Below are 15,263 nucleotides of genomic sequence, written 5' to 3' on the forward strand. Positions count from 1 at the left end.
TGAGTTGTAGGGGTGTCTGGGTAGCTCAGTTAAAAGTCCAACTTCGATTCAGGTCATGATCTCATGGTTTGTGGGTTCAAGCCCTTGAGTCGGGCTCTGTGCTGACAGTGTGGAGCCTGCTTGGGATTCACTCTCCGTCTCTCTCTACCCCTCTGTCACTTGCATTCTCTTTCTCTCTCTCAAAATAAATAAATAAACTTAAAAAAATTTTAGTTGTAAAAGTATGTTTATACTGCTACGGAAATATATTCATGACAGACAGTTACAAAACAGCAAGCCATATGGATATACACATACATATTCTCAGAAAAACACCTAGAAGTATATGGACCAGTGCTTAATACTGTCGTGTGGGATAATTTTCCTTTTTACAGACTTTATGTTTCTCACTCTTTTCTCATTGCTCTACCATGACTAGATATTACTTCTACAATAACAAGTTTTTATTACCTTAAACGAAAATAAAATTAGTGGGCCAACTAAGACACTTTGTAAATTACATAATTAATAGAAAATGTACTACTGCTGACACTAAAAACTATCTTAAATAAATGTAATTTATTTTAATCCTTACATATTTAGGTAAGGTAGAAGAGAACAATACAAGGTGAGTCTAAAAACCCAAGTTCTAAATGTGGCTCTGTTACTAGCCATCTAGTCCTCAAAAAGTCATTTAACCTCTCTGTATCTTGGATTTCTCATGCACTAGATGAAAAAGCCAATAATAAATGTGTACGAATTTAAAAAAGACATCAAACATTATCTTTGAGTCTCTGGCATTATTCTGAGCTCCTAGTATTATTCCAAATTAATGGTATTAAAACCTCCAGTATTTCTAATTTAGGAATACAAAGATGAGTTAGTTATGATTTAATGATTCTATTTACCAAATAAGCCAGGACAGAAATATCTAATAATTAGATGAACAATCTCTTAGAAATAAAAAATTACCAGCAGTCATACATGTAAACTTTATTTTGTCTTGGTTCCAAGACCAAGTTCTATAGTCTATTAACGGACTACTAATAATGGGACAGTTAAAGCTGTACTATTTCCATGACCTTCTTTTCCATCCCTTTCCCTCCTCTTTCCAATTTCATTCAAACTACATAAGAAACAGAGACATTAAGGAGTGAAGATTCTTGACACTAACTCTGCATGCCATCCTAACAGAGTCAACTGAACTTGAGACCACAGGGCTGTCCGCTCTAACTTAATCTGCCCGAGTGTCTGTGATTCATCTATGCAACAAACAAGATATTTGTGCACAGCTGGAATTTTTCACTTAAAACAAAATACTGGCATTCAGCTACGTCAGTGTAGTTTATCACTATAAATTTATCACTATATATTCTCAAACAGGTCACTCAGAATGTTTCACACAAAACAAGCTCAATGATATACAGGGATGGATTTTCATCCTATGTTAGTATCAAAAGTCACTTAGTATAGGGGCACCTGGGTGGCTCAGTCAGCTAAGCGTCTGACTGCAGCTCAGATCATGATCTCATGGTTTGTGGGTTTGAGCCCCGCATCAGGGTCTGTGCTGACAGCTTAGTCTGGAGCCTGCTTTGGATTCTGTGTCTCCCTCTTCTCTGCCCCTCCCCCCCACACACACACTCTGTGTCTCTCAAAAAAAAAAAAAGTCACTTAGTAGGAACTCCCATTCTTATATCTGTCTACCTTCCCTCACAAGTACTAATAATTTGTGATTACCATACCATGCTGTCAACACAAGAAAAGGAATAAAATGGAGGAGCACCAGAGCCTTTTGCCAGAAAATATAAACTAGGTTATCTTGTATGTCTGTGTTAGAAAACCTTCTGCTCAGGCATTCAGATCTCTTTTTCATTCATTATCAGATTCTCTGTTATTCATTATTCACATCTATGGGAATTCTGTCCTACCATTCTAAGGTTGCCTGTGGCCACCTCCATGAAAATGCACTTCTCCTATGAAATACAAACCCAGAACTAGCCACATCTTCCACTGGTAATTGGTAGTAAAAGAAACAGGGCTGAGAGTGGAGCTGGGAACCGTACAACATAATAATTTCAGGATCACTGAAATCTTCAGGACAGCAAACCTACCTATGTACAAAATAGAGACTGTCACAATATCATTTTCAAATTTTAACAGACTACTTGACCATATAGGATTCCTCAAAATGCTTATAGCTTATTTATTATATGTAATGTAATTTTATAGTCAGGGAGTTAATAAAGTAAAAACTACTATGGGTTTCCTGTAATTTTCATTAACAATATTTTTGCTTTAGATTTCCATTTTCTTTCCCTTAAGAAGTTGGCAAAGAAATATTTTCTGGTTCAACTGTTACAAGCTAAGCTTCTTTGCATATTGCACAGCAGAAGGGCCATGAAGCTAAGACCTCTTCAGTAACATCCTATCACCTTCAATAAGGAACCGTGCTGGATCAATGACACCAATGTTTTACCACTAAAACAGAACAAGTAGGCATGACCAGTGTAATGGGCAAGGACAATGCTTGCTTTTCTTAGCAGCTCCAGGGCCCTTGAGTTTAAGACTCTGTGTCAGAGGGTCTCCCAAACAAGAACTTGTCTTCTGTGCTGCCATCCATGGCTAGAAGAAAAGAGAACCCCCAGAGAAAAATCAAAGGGCGTTCCCAACATGTTAACTTCTATCACCACAGACAATCTGGTCCTTAGAAAGACTTGTAGTAAGTAAGACTTGTGTAAGAAGATGGCTATTAGGCAAGAGCCTTTTGGAGCTGGGAAGGACATTCACACATGTATCTGAGCATGTGATTAAATGGCATAAAAATGGAGAATACATTTGGTGCTATCTGTGCCCCTCTTTCCTTTTGCCTCAAGGTTATACAAAGTATTCTTCAAAAAGAGCCAACCCAGGTCTCAGGTCTGGGAGTGCAGTCCAGTCCTCCCACTACATTACATTCATGGCATCCTCACAAAACTCTTACGGTTTCCTTCAGATTATCAAACTGAAGCCACCAAGGACTCTTCTTGTGTGACCCCGGAATACCAATTAACCAGCAGAGTTCTGATGATACAAGGCATCATTTTACTTCAAAGTGAGCCAACCAAATCCCAGGACTGGTAGTGTCTGATCCTATTCTGTCATCTGATGACAGATTCCAGGAGACATGATTAAAATCACTGTGAAGCCAAATAAGATGTCTGGCAAGTCAAAACATACAACCATGAGGATGGATGGGCAGATATGACCCAATTTTTGCAGACCTTTACTTTATCTTGGTGTTATTCTCTGGAAGTCTTCAATCATGATTGCAATCCACTTGAATTCTGCTCCTTCCGATCTAAATGTATAACTTGCTACGTAGTATTATACTGTGTGGTCTACAAAAGAGGAACTGGCCAGAACCATCTGCCAAAAATGCTGAAATGCTACTAGGCATTAGTATTTATAGCCTATGACAGTCATCTCACAGCTATCACACAGCACCTGAGATAATTATGCTTCCCCCATCATCTTTTTTCTCTGCCCCACTCTATTCTTCTTGGACCTATATCTTAGACCTATCTATAAAACTTGATCAATTCTACTGGAATAAACCCCACAGTATATTAGACTGCTGACCTGTACTAGTCTAAAGCATTATTTTAATGATGGTTATTACAGAACTCTAGAACAAAATAAGACCAAAGTTCTGTCAACAAGTGCAAAATTTTACATAATATAAACAAATACACAGTAAGCTTACCATTGACATTAACCAAGGAGAGAATATTATCCTGGTGATCAAGGAGGCGCTTAATTTCAAGAATATCCCATTCCAGTGATTCTCCTGTTGGTGTTACCAACCTGAAAATTACTAAATGAAAATACAGATATGATTTTATTAAAATGGTCAAAGAAGATGGAATTCTATTTCTGGTGGGAAAAAAAAAGCTAGTATTTCATTAAGTGAGAAAGATCTAAAATATTGAAAAACCCAACTCCAAAGAAAGCCTTATTCATACCACAGTATTTCTTTCAAATGCTTGAGATGTTTGAGATGATCTACTAAAATCCCAAATAAGTGTGTCTTTACAAGTGTTCTTTTATTAAAACTCTTCTAAACCCATTACCAACCAGAAATCCCCATCTTCTCTGGGGCTTCAGGGTATATCTGGCTAACCCGCCTCCCTCTCTCCCTGGTCAGTGACTGGTCCACATTCCAGAGTTATCTCCATCATCATCATTCTCTACTCATGTTCTCAGGTCAGTATGCACTGCTACAAAATAAGCTACAAATTCACGTTTAACTTCCACTCAGTAAAGACGTGAGAAGCTATTTTTTTTTAACTTTTCCTTATATTAGGTATAAACTATTAAATTATATGTTCTCTGAGAACATACCTTATAATTTTTCTATGTCAATATTCAATGTGTTGCTTTAATATACTTTTGACTATAAGAGATGTTCAATGTGTTGCTTTACTCATTGTCTGACATTAATAGTTTTATTTAAACTGGTATAAATCCTAACTTTAATCAATACAGAAAACCAAAAATCAAATCAACAGGAGTGATTCTATCAACATTTACTAAATATCTTTTATGTTCCAGCAACTTAGATATTAAATGTGAATAAGGCCCAGTCACTGCCCTGAAATGCATTCTTGAGTGGGAGTGAGACTTATAAACAAGCTTATAATCAATGTATTAAGGGCTAGAAATAAGCCAATGTACCAAGTACTATGGATGCTCACAGATTAGGATCACTAATATCTGAGAAGTGGGAAGGTCTCAGAAGTCAGATCCTTTCCAGGTGGTGGCTAATTACTAAAGTCTCTCTTTTTATTTTTTTACATTCCTCTCTGGAAAATGGGTCATACCACATTCCTTTGTATCTCTCTGGATAATATTTTACCAACTGATGAATCTCTAGAAAAAGTTATTTCATCCTGACAGCCGTTCACATTCAAACTGTGGCTGGCAAAAGAAGGTCTTTCATTAAATAAAAGAACTCTTCCTGATACCTGTCCAACTTGTGTAAAAATTCTACTTATAGTTGGAATACTACTAAATGATCTTGAGATTGGGAATATGGAATAATGGGCAATGTATTATTTAATCAAACTAACAAAAAGTAACCTCAGATACGGACAAAAAAAACCTTACAAAGGAGGCTTCCACAAAGAACTACCAAGTACTGGAGATAATGTGAAACTGTTCAGTGAATCCATAAATATGGCCCCTACAGACAAGTATTCATAGGGTCACCTATGTAGTAACTTCAAGGAAATAAAACAAATATAAATTAGATCCTAAGACAAAAAAGAAGGAATAGTGAATTCTAAAAAAGGGTTAAGAACAAAAGCCTGGTTTTGTGAACCAAGATGAGGTGTCAGAGCTGACAACCTTGCTGATTAGCCTCACAGTTACATGAGTACTCACAAGCTGTATTTCCTGGTGAAAGTAGCCCGGCCTCACATAGAAAAAGAGAAATTAGTATGGATCATTTCAAACCAAGGAAATGGGCACAAGCTTGGTCTTGGAAATAGAAAAGATACTCTATTTACGAGAATGAAATGTATTTTTATGTAAAAAAAAATGGCACTATATTTTATAATGAAACTAATAAAATGCAAAACCTTGTTTTTAAGAATACATATTTTTTACAAATTATTTCCTGAATATAACCAATTCTCATTTCTTCCTTTTTTTTTTTTACATGATATTCTAACTTCTGTTGAGGCATTAGTAATACTTTTATTACCACATAAATGAACTGACTCAATTACTCACTCATTCAATAAAAATCTCCCATCTTTTAACAGAAAGGTGAATAAAAAGCTTTAGTTGTCAAGGAGCTCACATTCTGCAAGGGAAGGGCAAGGAAAGAACAAAAAGCAAAGATGGCACAAAAACAGACACATAGACCAATGGAATAGAATAGAAACCCCAGAACTAGACCCACAAACGTATGGCCAACTCATCTTTGACAAAGCAGGAAAGAACATCCAATGGAAAAAAGACAGCCTCTTTAACAAATGGTGCTGGGAGAACTGGACAGCAACATGCAGAAGGGTGAAACTAGACCACTTTCTCACACCATTCACAAAAATAAACTCAAAATGGATAAAGGACCTCAATGTGAGACAGGAAACCATCAAAACCTTAGAGGAAAAGCAGGAAAAGACCTCTCTGACCTCAGCCGTAGCAATCTCTTACTCGACACATCCCCAAAGGCAAGGGAATTAAAAGCAAAAGTGAATTACTGGGACCTTATGAAGATAAAAAGCTTCTGCACAGCAAAGGAAACAACCAACAAAACTAAAAGGCAACCAACGGAATGGGAAAAGATATTCGCAAATGACATATCGGACAAAGGGCTAGTATCCAAAATCTATACAGAGCTCACCAAACTCCACACCCGAAAAACAAATAGCCCAGTGAAGAAATGGGCAGAAAACATGAATAGACACTTCTCTAAAGAAGACATCCGGATGGCCAACAGGCACATGAAAAGATGTTCAGCGTTGCTCCTTATCAGGGAAATACAAATCAAAACCACACTCAGGTATCACCTCACGCCAGTCAGAGTGGCCAAAATGAACAAATCAGGAGACTATAGATGCTGGAGAGGATGTGGAGAAACGGGAACCCTCTTGCACTGTTGGTGGGAATGCAAATTGGTGCAGCTGCTCTGGAAAGCAGTGTGGAGGTTCCTCAGAAAATTAAAAATAGACCTACCCTATGACCCAGCAATAGCACTGCTAGGAATTTATCCAAGGGATACAGGAGTACTGATGCATAGGGCCACTTGTACCCCAATGTTCATAGCAGCACTCTCAACAATAGCCAAATTATGGAAAGAGCCTAAATGTCCATCAACTGATGAATGGATAAAGAAATTGTGGTTTATATACACAATGGAATATTACGTGGCAATGAGAAAAAACGAAATATGGCCTTTTGTAGCAACGTGGATGGAACTGGAGAGTGTGATGCTAAGTGAGATAAGCCATACAGAGAAAGACAGATACCATATGGTTTCACTCTTATGTGGATCCTGAGAAACTTAACAGGAACCCATGGGGGAGGGGAAGGAAAAAAAAAAAAAAAAAGAGGTTAGAGTGGGAGAGAGCCAAAGCATAAGAGACTGTTAAAAACTGAGAACAAACTGAGGGTTGATGGGGGGTAGGAGGGAGGAGAGGGTGGGTGATGGGTATTGAGGAGGGCACCTTTTGGGATGAGCACTGGGTGTTGTATGGAAACCAATTTGTCAATAAATTTCATATAAAAAAAAAAGTACACTTATCTTAATGGGCACTAATACATGGAACTATTGAATCACTATTTGTGCATCTGAAACTAATATAATATAACACTGTATGTTGACTACACTAGGATTAAATAAAAAATATTTTTAAAGGGGAAAAAAAAGAACAAAAAGCAAAGAGAAGTTGTTTTTTTTTTTTTTAAGTAGTAAGTGAAATGACACATAAGAAATTACGAGAACACAGAAGAAAAACTTCTAGGAGCAGAGAGGATAGGTAAGCAAGCCTTCAGCCTCAAAAAATGTCATTCTGGAGCTCCTAAAGAGTAAGTAGGAATTAGCAACATCAAAGAGGACAATGAGTAGGGGGCAAAGACCTGATACAGAGTGACTGGAGAAATGAAGGCAAAGAGGTGAGAAACACCTCAGGTGGGAGAACCCAGGGCAATTCAGTTTTGACAAACACGTGATACAGGACTCAGAGGAGAGAGGAGGAAGAGAAAAAAGAACTGAATGTGATCTGCTGAAAAGTCTAGACTTTATCTTACTGGTGGTCTTATATTGGTCCCCCAGAGCAAAGATTTCATTCATGTAAGGCAAAAATGGGAAAAAATAAGGGCCACATACATTTTGTACAAAAATGTATTCAGTTTAAAGTCCTATTCTTTGCTAAGATCACATTTTTCATACTTTTTTATTAAAAAGTAGTTTTTACAAAATGATGATGGTAAATGATAGTTTTTTTGTATTTAATGATTTTACTAAGTAAAATACAAATTTGGCAACTCTCAGTTGATCTCCAAAAAGATGAACTATCATACGAGTCAGAAATTTGAGAGTCTAGAAATGACTGCTATAGACAAAGGAAGCAGGGGAGTAGCCTGCCTTTTAGAGAGATCACCCCTAACACCTCCTGGGAAATGTATCGGAGAAGCCCTAACCTAGAGGAGGAGAAGGCACTGGAGAAGCACTACAGTAGAGGAAGGAAGATAAAGTTTGGAGGTTAGCACAACACAACAGGCAAGAGGGGAGATGAGAGCCTGAACTGAGCAACAGTAGTGAGACGGAAAGAAGAGAAAGTACTTAAGGCAGGAGTCCTCAAAGTACGGCCTACAGGCCAGCAACCCTAGCACCACCAAAACACCTGTTAGAAATGCAGAAACTCGGACCATACTCCAGACCCACTGAATCAGAAACTCTAGGGGTAAGACCGAGTAATGTGTGTTTTTTAACAAACCATTCAAGTCATTTTAATGCACACTAAAATCTGAGAACCATTGAGTTAGCAGTAAAATCAGCAAAACTCAAAGTGACTGGCTCACTACAAGAGGAGAAAGCCAGGGAGAAGCTAGGCTTCTTTCCAGCTTGATCGAAAACATGAGAAAACTAAATTTCTGCAAGGAAGAGAAAATAAACTAAACACAAAATTCTAACACCTTTTGAAACTACTCTATGGAAAGAAAGGGTAATAAGCACAGTGTTTAGAAAATTACTTCTCTGACATGATTACACATGGCAAGGTCAGTTGAAGAAAGAGAAACTTGGCTGCAAAGCCATGGAGTCTGCAAACAGCAGTTAATAAATGGTAAACAATTAGCCCATGTCTTACTGGCATTTGCAAATATGCCAACTGATGGTCACAGCAAATCTCATATCTGGCCTATGGAGAAAGTAGCACATGGCACAAAAACAGACACATAGACCAATGGAATAGAATAGAAACCCCAGAACTAGACCCACAAACGTATGGCCAACTCATCTTTGACAAAGCAGGAAAGAATATCCAATGGAAAAAAGACAGTCTCTTTAACAGATGGTGCTGGGAGAACTGGACAGCAACATGCAGAAGATTGAAACTAGACCACTTTCTAACACCATTCACAAAAATAAACTCAAAATGGATTAAGGACCTGAATGTGAGACAGGAAACCATCAAAACCCTAGAGGAGAAAGCAGGAAAAGACCTCTCTGACCTCAGCCGTAGCAATTTCTTACATGACACATCCCCAAAGACAAGGGAATTAAAAGCAAAAATGAACTACTGGGACCTTATGAAGATAAAAAGCTTCTGCACAGCAAAGGAAACAACCAACAAAACTAAAAGGCAACCAACGGAATGGGAAAAGATATTTGCAAATGACATAGCAGACAAAGGGCTAGTATCCAAAATCTATACAGAGCTCACCAAACTCCACACCCAAAAAACAAATAACCCAGTGAAGAAATGGGCAGAAAACATGCATAGACACTTCTCTAAAGAAGACATCCGGATGGCCAACAGGCACATGAAAAGATGCTCAACCTCGCTCCTCATCAGGGAAATACAAATCAAAACCACACTCAGGTATCACCTCACGCCAGTCAGAGTGGCCAAAATGAACAAATCAGGAGACTATAGATGCTGGAGAGGATGTGGAGAAACGGGAACCCTTTTGCACTGCTGGTGGGAATGCAAATTGGTGCAGCCGTTCTGGAAAACAGTGTGGAGGTTCCTCAGAAAATTAAAAATAGACCTACCCTATGACCCAGCAATAGCACTGCTAGGAATTTATCCAAGGGATACAGGAGTACTGATGCATAGGGGCACTTGTACCCCAATGTTTATAGCAGCACTCTCAACAATAGCCAAATTATGGAAAGAGCCTAAATGTCCATCAACTGATGAATGGATAAAGAAATTGTGGTTTATATACACAATGGAGTACTACGTGGCAATGAGAAAGAATGAAATATGGCCCTTTGTAGCTACATGGATGGAACTGGAGAGTGTGATGCTAAGTGAAATAAGCCATACAGAGAGAGAAAGATAGCATATGTTTTCACTCTTATGTGGATCCTGAGAAACTTAGCAGAAACTCATGGGTGAGGGGAAGGGGAAAAAAAAAAAAAGAAAAGAGGTTAGAGTGGGAGAGAGCCAAAGCATAAGAGACTGTTAAAAACTGAGAACAAACTGAGGGTTGATGGGGGGTGGGAGGGAGGGGGGGGTGGGTGATGGGTATTGAGGAGGGCACCTTTTGGGATGAGCACTGGGTGTTGTATGGAAACCAATTTGACAATAAAATTCATATATTGAAAAAAAAAAGAAAGTAGCACAAGCAATATCATATGCTCTCTGGGATACATTAGAAAAATTCTTCAAGAAATAAGGAGCCTTGAAGAAGCATGCTTACTCTATCACTTCTCAGCACCCCAATTCTATTCAAAAGGCAGTAGGAACAAGAGACTTTATTTTTTACTATGGGCTCCATGGCAGTAAATGGGTTAGCTAACCATCACCAGCCAAATAGCCTTCAAACAGCAAGTTTATAATCAATTAATAAATTTACAAAATTCCTCTTGCTACCCCCTCTCTCTGCTATCCCACCACTCTGAAGGAAATGGCAGAAACTCTTCCCAAGAAAATGGGCCCCACTCTGGCTTCCCGAGCCAAAAACACCACAGTTCCTGCCTAAGTGGCTTCCCACAGTAATCATCCTCCAACCCGTCCAAATCAAGTTTTTAGTTTCCAGAATGCTGATAGTTGCTTTCTGTGGTCAGAATTTTTGCTAAGTGTAGGACTATAGATCAGGAGCAGACAGAACTGTGGAATGTAAACGGCTTTCTCTGGCCTCAGACATATGGGGTTACCATGCCCCACTTGGCTATGTTAGACCAAGCACAGTACAAAAACTGACCTAACGTCTTGAAAATGTCTCAGTCTCCACATCGCTTCCAACAATCGCAGGTCAAGACGTGGGCAGGGGCAGATGTCCCTTAAATAAAAGTCTTTCTAAAATGTGTATACAAGTCTAGTTTTAAATTTTCTTAAAAAGAAAATAAAAGAAAAAGAGTCATACTCACTCAGTTCTTTGCCAACTGCTGCCACAACACAGTTCTTAGGTATTTCAATCAAAGCACTGATCCCTTCAAAAATATATATGACAAAGGTCAAATTATTTTCTTCAAAGATTATATGAAAAATAAAACATTTTCAGATTTATGCCAGTTATTTCCCATAAAAGGGTTGTAACAATAAAGCACACACAATATACTACATCATGGTTCCCTGCTCACCTGCACACGGAAAATGAGTCTGTGATAAGTATTAGAGACCTAAAGAAGATGCAGATTTACTAAAGGTAGGATATGCTCTGTTGACACTTTCACTATTATGGTCAACTTTTTTTAACCAGGAATCCCTAAAGATAATCACCATTTACAAGATGACTAGCTCAAAGAAGATATAAAGAAAATATTTTGTGTATGCTTCTATGGCTTGTGGGTTACATTTTTTTTTATAAGAATGGGGATAATAGCTAGTATGTTTATTCTGAAGGCAATTCAGATTATTAGTCAGTGGGAGCTTGTTATCACAATTATGGCTCCTGAAATGTGTTGATATAATAATAATGAGAATGGGGGTTTAATTACTACAGGAAGGATATAAATCAACATTTTCTGGGTATGGGTCCAATAGCATATTTAGCTGACCTTACTGTAGAATATGACATAATATGGTAGCACGAAGACTTCTAAATTCTTAGGATTAAGTTCGAGTCCTAGAATTCTAGAAATAAGAGGATTTAAACCTCTATTATTTACTCTATCAAAGTAACTCTTTTTTCACACATATTTCTTATGTTTGGGGTGGAATGCTTGCTGTGATGATGGGAAAGGATACACATCATATGCATATGGCTAGAGTGAGGGGTAGGAAATTTTTTCTTGGAAGACATACGACTTGGTGATATCGGAATCACGGGTAGGATGCTCAAATTCATAGGAAGGTGAATGTTAGGAATAGGGTTTTGACGGTAAAGTTAACGGTACATAGTTCTGGTATATATGGGTTGTGAAATCCTCCAAAGAATAGGATTATTGTGCGAATATTTAATATGATAATGTTAGCGTATTCCGCTAGGAAAAATAGGGAGAAGGGGTCTGCTGCATATTCAACGTTGAATCCGGAAACGAGATCTGATTCTCCTTCTGTTAGATTGAAAAGATATAAAGATAGAATTCTGAGTATTTTTTTATAGCTGAATCATGAAATGGTTGTAGAGAGACCATAATTTTTAAGCCTTGCTAGCCAAAAATCAAGCAAGCCTCATGAAAGGAGCTTCATGACATAAAGGTCTAACAGCACAGCTAACTCAATGGCATCTGGTAATGTGGAAAACCCAAATCACAAAAGGCTCACCAATAATAAATGATAGCCTTCTAAAAGGTTTCTAACAGATTTTCTCAAAGATTTCCACTATCTCTTGAGACACTGATAAATAGGACAATACTACGATTACTTAATAGTTCTCAAAGATAACTTGCAAAAGGGAGACTACAATAACAGGTAATTTCCATTATCAGACAAAATATTCTTGTTAGTCCTGATTTCATTATTTCATAACATAGTTACTAATAATTCATGGAATAAAATTCACAGGTAACCACAGGCTAGTGTTAGAAATAGAAAGGAAAATATACGTGTAAATAAAGAGATATAACTCATGATAACGGGAAACATGAAAATACAATCTAGATACTACCAACATTACTAGTGATCAAACATTGAATTGAAAGGTAAAACTGAAAATCCTAGAAACGTAGTGATTTAGTTTTGTTAAGACATCACATTACTTTTCTGATTTAGTATCTTTGTGGAGGTAAGTTAGTTCTAATTGTGAACTGTAAATTCAATTCACAGGGCTCCTGCTACCTTTACAGTATCAATATGCTTAATAATATTCTTTCTAGGATGTCAATGGGTTTATTGATTACTTTTAGAAACAAACATAGTTAACAGTATATCACATAACTTCAAGGTTATTCTTTAAATTTTCTCATTTATACTTAGTTTTACTCTGAATAATTTTTTTATTTTATTGTTTAAGATCCTTGGTATCAGAAGTCAAACTGAATTTTTCTTAAAACCAAAAATGTTAACCAAATTCTGAACTTTATTAGTAAGTTTGCACAATGCATGGACTTTCTAGTAAAACCAATTGTAAAATGAGGTCATCTTTTGGAATCTATTCAAAATCCAATGGCCCCACAAATAAACTCTATTATAAAGTTGGAAAGGTGTAATTCCATGTATCAAAGTGCTCATCTAACTCAGTTTAGGAACGCAGACCAAGAGTATAAATCAAAGTTTTTCTTGACCACTTTTGAGAAATTCTGTTATAAGGGAAGGTGAAGACAAAAGGTGGGTGGGGGAGGCTTCTCCCTCCAATTTGGGATAGAAATATTTTTTATACAACCATCAAACTGGAGAAATAAAGTTACATGATATATTCAGAACTGAAAAGAAAAACCCCTATATTAATTAATGGATACAGAGGTATTCATAGGAAGTCTCTTCAAAGATTCATTATGTCTTTTAAAGAGTATCAATCATGGTTCATAATTACGTTGATTTGATTTCTTACCTGTATCAGAAAGGTGGCTGGTCTTACATAGGAGATCTAACTTTCGGTTCCACACACATAGGTCATTCCCACCAGAGAGCCAAATATCTAGTCTCTGAAGAACAATTAAGCACTGAAAAATTCATTTGAAATATCAGTTTAGAATTTCAAGCATTCATTGGTGGTTTTTTTTTTTTTTTAATTTTTTTTTAACGTTTATTTGAGACAGAAAGAGACAGAGCATGAACGGGGGAGGGGCAGAGAGAGAGGGAGACACAGAATCAGAAACAGGCTCCAGGCTCCGAGCCATCAGCCCAGAGCCTGACGCGGGGCTCGAACTCACGGACCGCGAGATCGTGACCTGGCTGAAGTCGGACGCTTAACCGACTGAGCCACCCAGGCGCCCCTCATTGGTGGTTTTTAAATATGTCCACAAGTTCTGTGAAACCATTCTCTTTAAAAGGTGGAGTTTAAGTTTCCCACCCTTGAATGTGGACTCTACTAAGTGACTGGCCTCTAATGAAGAGACTATAGCAGAAGAGACGGTGTGTGACTTACAAGACTAAATCATAAATGACAAGGTGGCTTCCTCCTTGCTCTCTCGAATCACTCTAGGGCAAACACACAAGCAGCCACATGGAGAAAGATGCACATGCAAAAAAGTGAGACCCCTGGACAACAGCCAGCACTAACTTACCAATCATATGAGTCCCCTAAGAACCTCCAACCCCAGTCAAGCCTTCAGATGACAGCAACCTCATAATACACACTGAGCCAGAACTGCTAAGCTGCTCTTTATTCCTGACTACAAACACTGTAAGATAATATTTATTGCTTTAAGCAACTAAGTTTTGAGGTAATTTGTTACTTGGTAATAGATAACACACAAGGCTTAAACTTCCTTTAAAATAAAACTGAATATATGACCTTAGTTTTTATGTTAAATTAATACCTCCTAATTCATTTAGGAAAATGAGTATTTCAAGTCTATAGAAGTCCTTTACCTTTAACAGTACTTTAAAGTCCACACCTTTAATCATACTCCTCCCACTCAAGACTCTGATTGAATAAAAGGACAAGAGTGAGGGAGAAGAATAAACAAGAAAAGGAAAAGATTCTGATAGTCTTGTCCAACCTAAGTGTTGTCTTAGCTGGAACAAAAAGGGTTGAAAACTACTGGAACAAAACGGGTTGAAACAAAAAGGGTTGAAAATAAGGCAGTTTCTATTTTAAGAATCCCTACCCTAATTTCTGAATATTTAATGTATCATTATTTTGCTCACTTTGATTGCTGAATAATATTCCATTATGTGGATATAGCACATGTGTCCATTCTCAGCTGGTAGACATTTAGGATATTTCCACTTTTGGATTATTATGTACAGTGGTGCCATGAACATTCATCACGTACAAATTTTTGTGTGGACATACATTTTCATTTCTCTTGACAATGAAATAGGAATACCTAGGAGTGAGACTATTGGGCCAAATGATAACTCTTTAAGGCAGCTCTACCATTTTACAATTCCACCAGCAATGTGTGACGGTTCTATTGTCTCCACATCCTTATCAACACGTTACTGCCCTCTAGTGTAAGTGAAATAGTATTATATTATGGTTTTGACTTGCATTTCTCTAATAACTAATGATGTTGA

At 37.5% G+C, this 15,263-nt stretch overlaps 1 protein-coding gene across 6 annotated transcripts in view; it reads right to left on the minus strand.

The window, feature by feature from the left end:
* Positions 1 to 15,263, minus strand: part of WDR41 (WD repeat domain 41) — a 193,263-nt gene that overhangs the window by 12,821 nt on the left and 165,179 nt on the right. For 5 of the 6 annotated variants that reach the window (XM_019835839.3, XM_019835844.3, XM_019835852.3 and 2 more), the window contains 3 exons: positions 13,630 to 13,741; positions 11,066 to 11,128; positions 3,722 to 3,832 (listed from right to left, as the gene is read on the minus strand). In XM_019835839.3, the coding sequence (XP_019691398.1) occupies positions 3,722 to 3,832; positions 11,066 to 11,128; positions 13,630 to 13,741 (286 nt within the window). The remainder of the gene's footprint in view (positions 1 to 3,721; positions 3,833 to 11,065; positions 11,129 to 13,629; positions 13,742 to 15,263) is intronic. The other variant, XM_019835843.3, reaches the window with a different exon arrangement.

Source organism: Felis catus, chromosome A1, assembly GCF_018350175.1.
Source record: "Felis catus isolate Fca126 chromosome A1, F.catus_Fca126_mat1.0, whole genome shotgun sequence".
In the NCBI taxonomy this organism is placed as follows: Eukaryota; Metazoa; Chordata; class Mammalia; order Carnivora; family Felidae; genus Felis; species Felis catus.